This window comes from Frankliniella occidentalis, unplaced genomic scaffold (assembly GCF_000697945.3).
Source record: "Frankliniella occidentalis isolate FOCC.00 unplaced genomic scaffold, Focc_3.1 Scaffold105, whole genome shotgun sequence".
NCBI lineage: Eukaryota > Metazoa > Arthropoda > Insecta > Thysanoptera > Thripidae > Frankliniella > Frankliniella occidentalis.
Genome location: NW_026267234.1, coordinates 911277 through 922655, shown reverse-complemented (window position 1 = coordinate 922655; position 11379 = coordinate 911277). Strand labels below are relative to the sequence as shown.

The 11379-nt window shown below is 39.2% G+C and overlaps 1 protein-coding gene across 1 annotated transcript in view; it reads left to right on the top strand.

The window, feature by feature from the left end:
* LOC113215194 (tight junction protein ZO-1) overlaps nt 1-10762 on the top strand; it is an 11862-nt gene extending 1100 nt beyond the window's left edge. Inside the window, exons 2-20 of the mRNA XM_052269882.1 lie at nt 481-668; nt 756-1058; nt 1142-1492; nt 1567-1784; nt 1881-2032; nt 2125-2419; nt 2513-2684; nt 2763-2991; nt 3587-3610; nt 4243-4417; nt 4846-5157; nt 6414-6674; nt 6771-7046; nt 7133-7384; nt 7470-7690; nt 8104-8425; nt 8574-8881; nt 9596-9906; nt 10470-10762. Of these exons, the coding sequence (XP_052125842.1) occupies nt 481-668; nt 756-1058; nt 1142-1492; nt 1567-1784; nt 1881-2032; nt 2125-2419; nt 2513-2684; nt 2763-2991; nt 3587-3610; nt 4243-4417; nt 4846-5157; nt 6414-6674; nt 6771-7046; nt 7133-7384; nt 7470-7690; nt 8104-8425; nt 8574-8881; nt 9596-9906; nt 10470-10717 (4618 nt within the window). The 3' untranslated portion in view covers nt 10718-10762. The remainder of the gene's footprint in view (nt 1-480; nt 669-755; nt 1059-1141; nt 1493-1566; nt 1785-1880; nt 2033-2124; nt 2420-2512; nt 2685-2762; nt 2992-3586; nt 3611-4242; nt 4418-4845; nt 5158-6413; nt 6675-6770; nt 7047-7132; nt 7385-7469; nt 7691-8103; nt 8426-8573; nt 8882-9595; nt 9907-10469) is intronic.
* The last annotated feature ends 617 nt before the right edge of the window (nt 10763-11379 follow it).

Sequence of the window (11379 nt, the reverse complement as noted above, 5' to 3'; positions counted from 1 at the left end):
CCCCTCCCCTCCCCCCTCCTCTTCCACACACCAGATAAGCCCCGGCCTGCACCGCCACCGTGTGCTCTTATTGAAAAATAACAGAGAAGGAAAAGCCGGGGCTGCGTCCCAACCCCCGCGGGGGGCAGAGCCGAGGCAGAGCTGCCCTGCTCTGGCGCCACTGTCTCCCTCGCACCCGCGGGCCAGACACCACCGCTACCAGGACGCAGCCAGGCGCAGCTTTATCCGAGTCGAGGGGGAAGAGAAGGAGCTCAATATTTCTCAGGTGGTCTAATTATTTGGTGGCTGCTGCCGGTGGGTGCTGCCCTGGATTTGAATTTAAGGGCGTTCCTGGGTATAAAGTTAAGGCAGCTATTCAGATCTAGGACTTCACCCACGGGGTTGCTTTGATGCGGAACTAAAAAAATAACGGCACCTCTTTGCGGAAGAAACTCAGCAATTGCTTCCTCCCACCTGACCCCAGTGCTCCCCTTTTTGCAGGGTCAACGACCGGATTGTCAGTGCCAACGGGGTGTCCCTGGAGAACGTCGACTACGCCACCGCCGTGCAGGTGCTGCGGGACTCGGGGAACACGGCTCTCCTGGTGGTGCGGCGACGCATCGTGCTGCCCGCCTCCCCCGAGCCCCACACACTCAAGGTCCAACTCCAGCGCAACAAGAAGAAGGACGGTAGGACACATGAAAGTAGTGCCTCCTGTTTTTGCCTCTAGTGGGCTTACGCCTTTCTTAATTTTCGCCTTCGAACCTTTCCCACAGACTTTGGAGTTGTGCTCGGCTGCAAGATATATGTTCGAGAAGTCCTGCACAGGGGTGAAAAAGATGGCATCGGTGCGCCGGGCAACTCCCTGCAGGAAGGCGATGTTCTCCTCAAGATCAACAACCACTCGGCGGACGGACTCTCTCTCAAAGAGGCGCGGAAACTTATGGATGCATCTAAGGACAAGCTGAGCCTTCTTGTCCGTAGAGAGGCTAGAAGTTCATCCTCTCAGCAATCATCCAATGGAAATCTCTACTGTGGAGGTGCTTCTTCTCACAACAACTCCAGCCTACAAGGAAAAGGTAGATAATGGAACATGAATAACTGAAACTATTGTTGCATAAATATTTTTTCGCATAACAAATTAAATTAAAAATTTCTGCAGATGGAAATCTTTTGGAGTCTCTTGCTGGGGGTACAAATTACTCGTCTCAAAACCTGTATGTTCAGCCGCCTACTAGAGGCAGCCTGCATCCTCATCAAAACTCATTGTTAGATGATAAGAGTAATCTCCTCCCTCGTGGGCGGAGCCGAGTCCCACTTCCAGACCACGTGTCTCTAAGTCAACTTGATAGGCCATCCACCCCCAACGGTGCTGGAGGCGGCGCCGGGCCGTCGATCGGCTCGCCCACCAGTGCAGGGCACAATCATTCAAGGAGTCGGAGCGGTATAGACGATTCAGATGGTTTATCACCTCCACGCCCTCCACCACCTCGCACTGAAGGAGAAGGATATGGTGTGTAAAACATAAATCTTTAAATGTCTTCATCAGCTTCAGAATGTCTAACGATTATGGATATCTTTATTTAGATTTTTACAGTAGTAGAAGACAATTGTATGAGGATGATCCTCTGCTTCAAAGGAAACAACAGCCAATGCCTGATCCTAGGTTCATAACTTTTCAAAAGGAAGGTTCAGTTGGAATCAGGTTAACAGGGGGTAATGAAGTTGGTATATTTGTGACCGCAGTCCAACCAGGAAGCCCTGCATCTTTGCAAGGATTACAACCAGGGGACAAAATACTGAAGGTAAATGCAAAGTCTCACTAATTTTAAGCTTTGTTCAAAATTGCATTCACCGTTTAATTACTGAAGGATGAATTTAATGCTGTAATGACTTTTCAGGTGAATGACATGGATATGAAAGGAGTTACCAGGGAGGAGGCAGTTCTCTTTTTGCTTAGTTTGCAAGATCAAATTGATCTAATAGTCCAACATCGAAAGGAAGAGTATGACACAATTGTTGCTGGCCAGCGAGGAGATTCATTCCACATCAAGTGAGATTTTAATATTCTTTTAATTTTTCCTCATACTTGTTATTGCATGTAAACTTTTGCTATGTATTAATTTTATATATTTTATCATGCAGGGCTCATTTTAACTATGATCAACCAAATAAAGGTGAAATGAGCTTCAGGAAAGGAGATGTTTTCCATGTAGTTGATACTCTCCACAATGGTGTTGTAGGATCATGGCAAGTGTTCAGAATAGGTCGAAATAACACAGAGGTCCAAAAAGGCATTATACCTAACAAAGCAAGAGCAGAAGAGTTAGCAACAGCACAATTTAATGCCAGTAAAAAGGAACAAAGTACTTCAGAAAGTAGAGGAAGTTTCTTTAGAAGAAGACGCAACAGTCACCGCCGTTCAAAATCACTCAGCAGAGTAAGTCAAAAATTTAAAGAAATTGAATTCTCCAAAACAATTTTAAAAAAATGATGGTTTTAATAATATCTATGCAAACAAATTATTTTTCAGGACCACTGGGATGATGTTGTTTTTGCTGACAGTATAAGCAAGTTCCCAGCTTACGAAAGAGTTGTTCTTCGTCATCCAGGTTTTGTACGGCCTGTGGTTTTGTTTGGTCCAGTTGCTGACATTGCTCGTGACAAAATGCTACGTGATTTTCCTGATAAATTTACATCACCACGTAAGTATTAAGCAGTTAGTGAACAGCTTCCATTTATTCAGAATATTCTTTAATGTACTTGAATTTCTTTTGAAACAGAATTAGAAAACGGATCATCAGATGTTCCTAAGAGTCAAAAACCATCTGGTATAATACGTTTGAGTGCTATCCGAGACATTACGGATAGGGGAAAACATGCTCTTTTGGATATCACTCCAAATGCAGTTGACCGTCTGAACTATGCCCAATTTTACCCTATAGTCATTTTCCTACGGGCAGAAACAAAGCATACGATTAAAGAATTGAGAGCAGGTGCAGGTCTCTCAAAGTAAGTATTATTCATTTTTTCTTGACTTGCCTTGTTTATGTGTGATTGCTTATCGTAGTGTCCAGTAGTAGTCAGCTCTGGTCTCTTTCATTAAAATCTACATATTGCACAAAAAAAAAAAAATTAAAAAAATGTCACCTTATCAATAAAATTAGAAATCATACATAGTAAGAAATTTATTTTAAATTTCTAAATTTGTTGCCTTTATACACTATTTTGCTCTGCATAATTCTATGTATATATTGTAGTAATGAAATGTTCCACGAGACAAGCACACTGCTTTTATAACATGCACCTATCTTTGCAAAATGCACCTTATTGAAAATTAAGACCTGCTAGCTGTGTTATTAATCAAACTCGGGAATATTTGCCCCCTTTCTTATTTTCACGGAATAACTTTGTTGTACTGGTCCTGTTAAGTTTTACTAGTGCTTGTAGTTTACACCATAATTTAAGGATTACAGTTAACGTTTCTACAGCTTCAACGTTTTTTGATTTGTTCAACATTGATTGACAATGTAGGGTGGTGGGTTTTGTGGTAATTTTTCTCTTTTGTTATCATGTTGTAAACTTGGTGTTTTTCTTTTTACGCAAGCACCATGTTGGACATCCTACCCTGGTGAGTATTTGAAAACAGGCAAAGGATGCAACATGGGACTGGGTTTGGTGGCTTAAGGAGCAGTGTTAATTAATTAAATCCCTTTTATTTGATTTATTTGTTAGGATTGTTTTCTAAAAAGCCTGTGAATGAAACACTAAAAAGAACAAAACACTGAAATAATTGTTTTTAAAGGAATGGTCTAATTCAAACTGACTCTGAAGAATCTCTAACACATCCCTTTCTATCTTTAATGTGATGCATGTTTACAATTTGTGCTATTTCAACTTCCTTTGAGCCTGCAAGCAGTGGAGATTTTGCCATGTAAAATTAAGCTACTTGGGTGTTGGGATGAAAACTGCATGTGGAAATTCTTCTGTTTTAGGGAACACATGTGAAAATTTATAGGCAATTTTCTTGAGGTCCACCAACACATTCCATTATGAGCAATTTCACTTAACATGCCCAGAAGCAGGGATGATTAGAAATTGGCGTTAAAAATTCAAAATAAAAAATAGCTACAATTTGATAAAAATTGTTTTAAAAAAATTATTTTCAGCTGTAAATTGTTTTAAGAAATGAAAAAAAATGTTAATCATGTTAATATACTGCTGTAACTTATATTTTTTTTGTTTTTGTTTTTGTTCTGGCAGGACCGCCCACAAAAGCAGCAAAAAGTTGTTGGAACAGTGTCAAAAACTTGAAAAAGTTTGGGGGCATGTATTTTCAAGCTCTGTCACACTTTCATCTCCTGACTCGTGGTATAGAAAAGTGCGTGAACTTGTTGATAAACAACAGCAAGCTCCAGTTTGGATGAGCGAAAGCAAGGTAAGGAATCAATCTGATCTGTGGTCTAGTGATCTTGACGTTTAGCCTTGGCAATTCAGGGGAGATTTAAAACTATTTGTAAATCTAAGAAACTAATGGTGGTGGTTGCATGCTGGAGCCTCTTGTATGTAGTAGGAATGTTGGTCATGCTCAAAGGTGGTGCATACATTGTGGAGTGGTTTCTTCTATTCTCAAAAATATTGAGCTTAGTAATGTTTTGTCATTCATCTCTGGACTTAATTTTTAACAAGAATGACAAAACTTTGGAACAAACTTACAATTAATTTTAAATTAGGAAACAAATTTAGACCTGTTTTGATATAATCAGAACTGAATAGTTTTCAAAATGATTCCCCACAATTTTTCAACATTTTCCTCATTCTGAATGTTTTTCTTGATTATCATTACTTTGCCTCTTGTTTCCACAGTCTCTGGAACTCTTCTCCGACCTCTACTTCCTGCCTCCTTCCTTGTCACCTACTCACCATTCTTCGTATCCCCATTCATACTCCATGGTTTTTCCCCAGTCCAGCTCCTCCTCCTCTCAAGCGTACAACTCCCTTCCTCACTACCACTCCTCTGTCCCCTCGTCCACTGCCCTGCGGCGCAACCACTCAATTCATGCCCCATGCAGAGCCCATTGTGGTATCAATGCCGGCCAGTATGAAGTGTGTGTATCACCGGCACAGCTGCAAGGCAACACATATCTTCCTGTCATTACCGAACAATTTTTTGGCTATGTATGATCCCATTTTGTTACCAATATTAATATTATCGTTTGAGAATGTGTTGCTCGATTTGATTTCTGAGTTTTGCTATTGTTTGAGCTTGAAAGCATGTAACTTTTTGCAAATTCCAAACCACTGTGTGCATGCCCTGCAAGTTGTAAGAGACAAAAAAATTAAAAGTGTTAATTTACTTGACTGTTTAGTGGTGTGAAGCACCAAAGAGAAGTCTTTAAATGAATCTCAGTACCAATTAGTCATTCATAATTGATTTTTTTCATACAAATGAGAATGCAAGTTAGTACCTATTGTTTCTGAATCCATGCCTTTCTATTCATTATGATACCTTTAAGACCCAATATTCCTAACCTTGCCTCAACAGGAAGCAATAGGTGAATTTTATAATACTAATACTCATGTGAGGTGATGAGACAACGTGGTGGAGGCTTGTGAGCATGTAAAGAAAGTTTTGTGTAACATTTTATTTTTATTTTTTTAATTGCATGGTTTCTTTCTTACAATGTTGATGTTGAGTGTGTTTGTACCTTCCTGAAATTTACAAGCAAAATAAAATAAAAATAGAAGCTTTTTCTTGCTTTAGCTCTGTAGTAACCAAAAACTATAAGTTACTATGACATAAAATTTATTGTCTTAGAGCACTGATATTGTTTTGAGCATGATTTGGGTCATGGTTGGTCAGTCCAAGAATCAAGTTTTTACTGTATTCTTTCTTGTTCTGAGTTCAGGCAGTAGACAATCTGTGAATCTTATCTTCTCCTGCTTTCTAATTTGACTGTCTTGGCAGATACCTGATGGTGCACTGCAGAATCTAATTGTCCTCTAGCGCATGAATATTAACTATCTTATTCAACACCCATTTGCATGTTGATGTTTCTATTTTTTTGTGATTTTTTTAAGCTCTATGTAACATTGGGTGTCAATATGTTAATCTCTCAACTTTATATGCTATTCCTTGACAAACAGCTGACAGCAACTGCCCTTAAACATTTTTTGCACAAGATTTGTGATTGCTATGAGAGTTTCAGGCCTGTGCAAATATCTGCTACTGCAAGAATTTGCTTAATCATTGTACAGTGCTATTTGATATTCAAAAGTATATCGTACCTTCAGCATTTTATTTTTGTTTCAACTTTTTATGTTTTTAAAATTAATATAGGGTTTTTCAATTCTCTAATTTTGTTTGGTGTTGTGTCTTTGTGTGTTATTTTATACTTATCGGTAATGACACGACTCAATATCATGTCCTGCAGCCTGACGAGGCTCTCTCAGATGATTTCCTGTTCCCAATGACGTCCCGCCTCTCCTATGCCTCCTCCCCGGAGTCTGATTTGGACCTCAGCCCCGAGCCTAGGCCCCACAACCACAGTAGTGGAGGTCTGTCCCCTGGAGGGCACAACTCGTCTCGTTTAGTGAAGAGCTCCAGTGATCCAAGTATTGCTACTGTTGAAGATAATGCCCCTGGATACACAGCACCACCTCCATATTCTCCAGCAAGCCCTTACAACAAACAGGTAATTGTAGGAAAAAAACATTTTTAAAATAATGCTTTTAAAAGATATTGTTTCCTGTCAGTTCAGGCATCAAAAAATCACATGTTGCTTTTTCAGCCAAATTATGAAAGTAGAAATGGTGTTGGACTTGGTTCAAACAATGAACATAGTCCTCGTAGAGGTATAAATGGAGTAGAGGGCAAATATGGCTTCAGCCCCTCATCCCCGCTTGAAGCCATTTCCCCAACTTCTGTCCCTGCACCTACATCCCCAACTGTTCACCTCAACTATCCACCTCATCAGCACAATTCGCATTCGCACATGCATGCTCACTCTCATTCACGTGGTACAAATATGGCTCGCTCACCTCTTGCTCACTCGCCACCCCTGCAGGTTAGTTGTAGAGGCCTTAACTGTCCTCTGCTTCGCTTGATATCCTTTCTCTTCAAAAAAGTAATTATTTTCTGTGTCTTTTCTAGAATGTAAATGGCCCTCCAGAACTACCTCCAAGAATTGACCGTAATATCAAGCCCCCAAGAGTAGGACTGACTCGTAGTGCCACAGATCGACTGTATCCCAGCAAAGATTCAGAACACTCAACCAATGGAACTGCAACTACTAATGGAAACCCTCCCTCTCCTACTGATCCTCCCAACTATATCAATGCTACTCCTCTGCACCATCGATCTAGTGGGCCAAATTCCTCTCTAGATAGACATATTATGAAAACTGTATGTATTATTTAATATTGATACAATTCATCCTTATTTTCCATGAAAATATTAACATGCTGTTTAATGTTTTGTTTTTTTACAGAGCAGCTATGACAGTGTGTCATCATATGATTCATACAACAATAGAGTACCAATGGGCCAGAATACCCATGATGACATTAAATCGTGTAATGGAGGACCTGCTTCTCCGAGGAATCATGACCCATACAGGTTTACAAGATCAACGGCTCAACCTATTGGCAGCCGCCAAAATTCTGTTGAACCTCAAAAGTCAAACAAACCACCTGACTACAGTAAATACCGGTCAGTTTTTAAATCTTGGAAACTTTTCCAATACAAACTATTGCAACAAATCCACAATATCTTAACTAATGGTTCCAGCTTTCCTTCCAAAAGTCTGGAAGCACTTGGTACTGTTTCTAATCTTACATCAGTACCTTTTTACCTCAGAACATCCCAAATTTACATTTCTTCCCAAAATACCTTTGTTTAGTTCTTAAGCATACCATTCTTATCAATTTATATAAGCTTAGTCTCCTTTAGTCTTCTTTTTGAAACCTGAGTAAAGTACCAAACATTCTTTTACATAGGTTCTTTTTTTTTATGCTTTTGCTACCTTTCAAAAAATTGTGGTAGTTGTTCCTGTTTTTTGTTCCTTTTCCTCCTGCTGTAGAAACGTAGAATTTTAAATGTAATTTACCCTGCTCTCCTCACAGGCCAGGTGATTACAACAAACCTCTCCCTCCACCAAAGACTGCTTCTTATAAGCCTATACCTCCTCCCAAACCCAAGAATTACCGCCTGCCTGCAAATGGACAACCAGACCATCCTTCCAATCAACCACAGTGGAGGAGTACTGCAAATGGTGGTGAGCAAAATTATGGGACTACTGACAATCCTTCAACACCACGTCATAATAAGCACAGCATGGGTATGGAGAATGGTATCAGCTCACCTCACCACCATTCTAACAACTCAATTTATCAGCACTCGAAGTCCTTCTCTCTCGCTGGAAACATGGAGTCGCATCATAATGGGGTAGGTCTCCAATGGTCTCCACCTATATCTATCAAAAATAATTTCAAGCGTTCTGTTTTTGTTGTTGTTGTTGTTGTTGTGAATGTGTGTGTGTGTGTGAAAGGGAGATAGAAAGAGAGTGTTTTAAAACTCAACTTTCGTTTTGTAGGTCATTGGTTCAACAGGGAAGTTCTCAATGGATCAAGAAAACAACAATTACACTCCAAATCACAATAACAACCATGTAGAACATAATGGTGGTTTCGATTCTGGTCATGGAAGCAGTCTGGACCGGAATTATGATAGATCTCAGTACTATTACAATATGCCACCCCCTCCACCCCGGCCTGCACCAGGCCATCACAACAGAGAACCTAGTGGGTTAGACCTAGCCAACCGAGAACAACGAGGTTCTGCATTTGAGTTATACAAGAAACCATCTGATCCTCGCTACCACTACATGGAGCATAATATCAGGTAATTATTTGGCATTCTCTTTGTCTTTTATTCATTAACTATGTGGTGCTTGGCTTGTATATCTTTCCTGTGTGTTCTTTCATATTTTTAAACGGAAATTTTTCTCTGCAAGAGCTATGCTGTTACTCGTTGCAGCTTCTGCGATATTTTCATTTTTTATTATCTTACATGATCATGAGTGCTGTCACCACTTTTCAAGTCTATTCCACTCATAGCATCCTTATCATTTTTCTGTTCCATGTTTCATAAGTACTGCTTTGCTTTTTTTTAAAATTGCAGAAACTGATGTGTGCCACTGATTACTGATTAAAGTGTGAAAATCGTGTTTGTGCTTGCATGTATGCTTGGAAGCTTTGGTTGTTGAAAAAGGCAACAAGTCTTATTTGTTACCCTTTCCAAGAAAAAAGAACAGAAAAAATTCTCAATAGAATACCTCTGCATACTGTGTGTCTGCATCATTTTGATCAAATTAAAACCTGTTTTCTATTTACTACTATTAATTTTTCCAAGAGTAGAAAAATTAATTTTAAACTTGTAAAGCTCTAAGTTTTAATTTTTAAAATTATAAATATTAAAAAAAAAGATTAAAATAGGTTTTACATAATATCTTAGCTATTACATGTTACTGATCTTTTGTTTTGTTTCTTGTGGGTGAATGTGTGAAACAAGGTCTTACTAACACTTGGCGCATTGGCCGTATTATTTCTTTGGCAGTAATGGAAGGATCTGTGATGATGAGGATAGCCTCTACAGTAACACTACTGGAATGGGATCAGGCTGGGGCACTGGCACTGGGAGTGGTGCAGGTGGTTCGAACAACAATTCGAACAGGTCTGAGGTGGTGGCAACTGCCCGGGGTGTCTTTTCGGACAAGGGTGGTGTCCTAGAAAACCCGGAAACAGGGGTGTCCATTGTGATCCCTCCTGGTGCCTTGCCACCAGACTCCGAGCAGGAAATCTACTTCAAGGTCTGTCGAGATAGCAGCTCTGGCGGCTCCTTATTGCCCCCTTTGGACAAGGAGAGAGGTTAGTCATAAGCTCATTCATATCCGTGCAATCATCTTCACTCTGTATCTCATTTTGTATCTCATTCATACTGCCTGTCACCTTTACACCACATTTCTTATTGTTCCTCGAACTACAAATCATTTCCCTTTCTTCTGTTACTGTACAGGGGCTTAACACTGTTAAACAACCATATTTTACTTAACTTTCTTTTTTCTTGCTCTTTACGTTCAGAACATGCACATTTGCCACTTGACTTGTTTGTTGTGTCTTCTCTAATTTCTCAACTCTCTATCTATTCTTTTACGCATTCAAAAAAGATGACTCAGTTCTTTCTATCTTCCTTTATTTTTTGTTTTTTTGTTTGTTTGAGTGGGTGGCACAAATTGTATTTTTATTTGCTTGTTTAGGAAACTAACTTATTTGTTTCCAATATTCTCTTCAGAGTTTAGTTATTCTACTTTTGTTGTGAAACAAACAATTCTAAGTATGGTTATTTAGTCAGCTGCTTGTGTGTGACTCTTTTTCAGCCCCCAACCTTGTAAATTTACATTACTTTAATTAATATCTTTTATTTTTGTCAGGTGAAACCTTGCTAAGCCCTTTGGTCATGTGTGGCCCAAATGGACTCAAGTTCAATATTCCTGTTGAGCTACGATTACCTCACATTGCAGCTCCAGATAAAGATAATTCATGGGGTGTAGCGCTAAAGTCTACTGAGGTGGGTAATAAGACAACACCCACAAAATGGCACCAGATGTCATTAGGTAATGAGAATCTTCATGGAGCAGACGGAAGCAACAGTGTGTCAGTTCTAGTTGACCACTTCTGATTTGAAATAATTCTACTATGTCTTATTAAATTGAAGTGAGATTAAGCCTGTCTGGGATAAATTTGTCATTAGCCGAATCTATAATAATGTTATGAGGTGCCATTGTTCATTATTTATCTTTGTCATGTGGTGTCATAGAACACCATCAAGGTGCACATAAAACCAAATAGTGGTGTTAGTAGGTTATGTCATTGAAACAGGATGACTCGTACTTACTACTTGCCAGAATGCCTAGTTAATTTAATGACAAGTATTGATTGTTTAATAAGTGAAGAAAATTGGTATAAATATGTACATGTTTAAGTTTTGGTCAGTATAGAGGACCGACACAGATCTCAAAATTATCCTCATTAGTCTTTGATCAATGTCAAGTGGTGTGAGTTAGCCATAAAATTTGTGTCCATATTGCCCCATGGCTGTTTACAGGCTTAAGTTACAGGTATTGTTTTATAAGCTAGTTTTATATATATGATATTATGTTGTAATTATGTCAGGGACCAATCATTATGCTTGTTACATAATTTGTGTAGTTTATTGGTATTGTGTTTTACGTACAAGGTGCTTAATTTATTTAAAAGGAAGGAAGGAAGATTGTCAGAAAAGCAAAATTATTTGTTTTAATGTAATTGTGTTATCTTGAATATCACTATGGTTAACTTAAT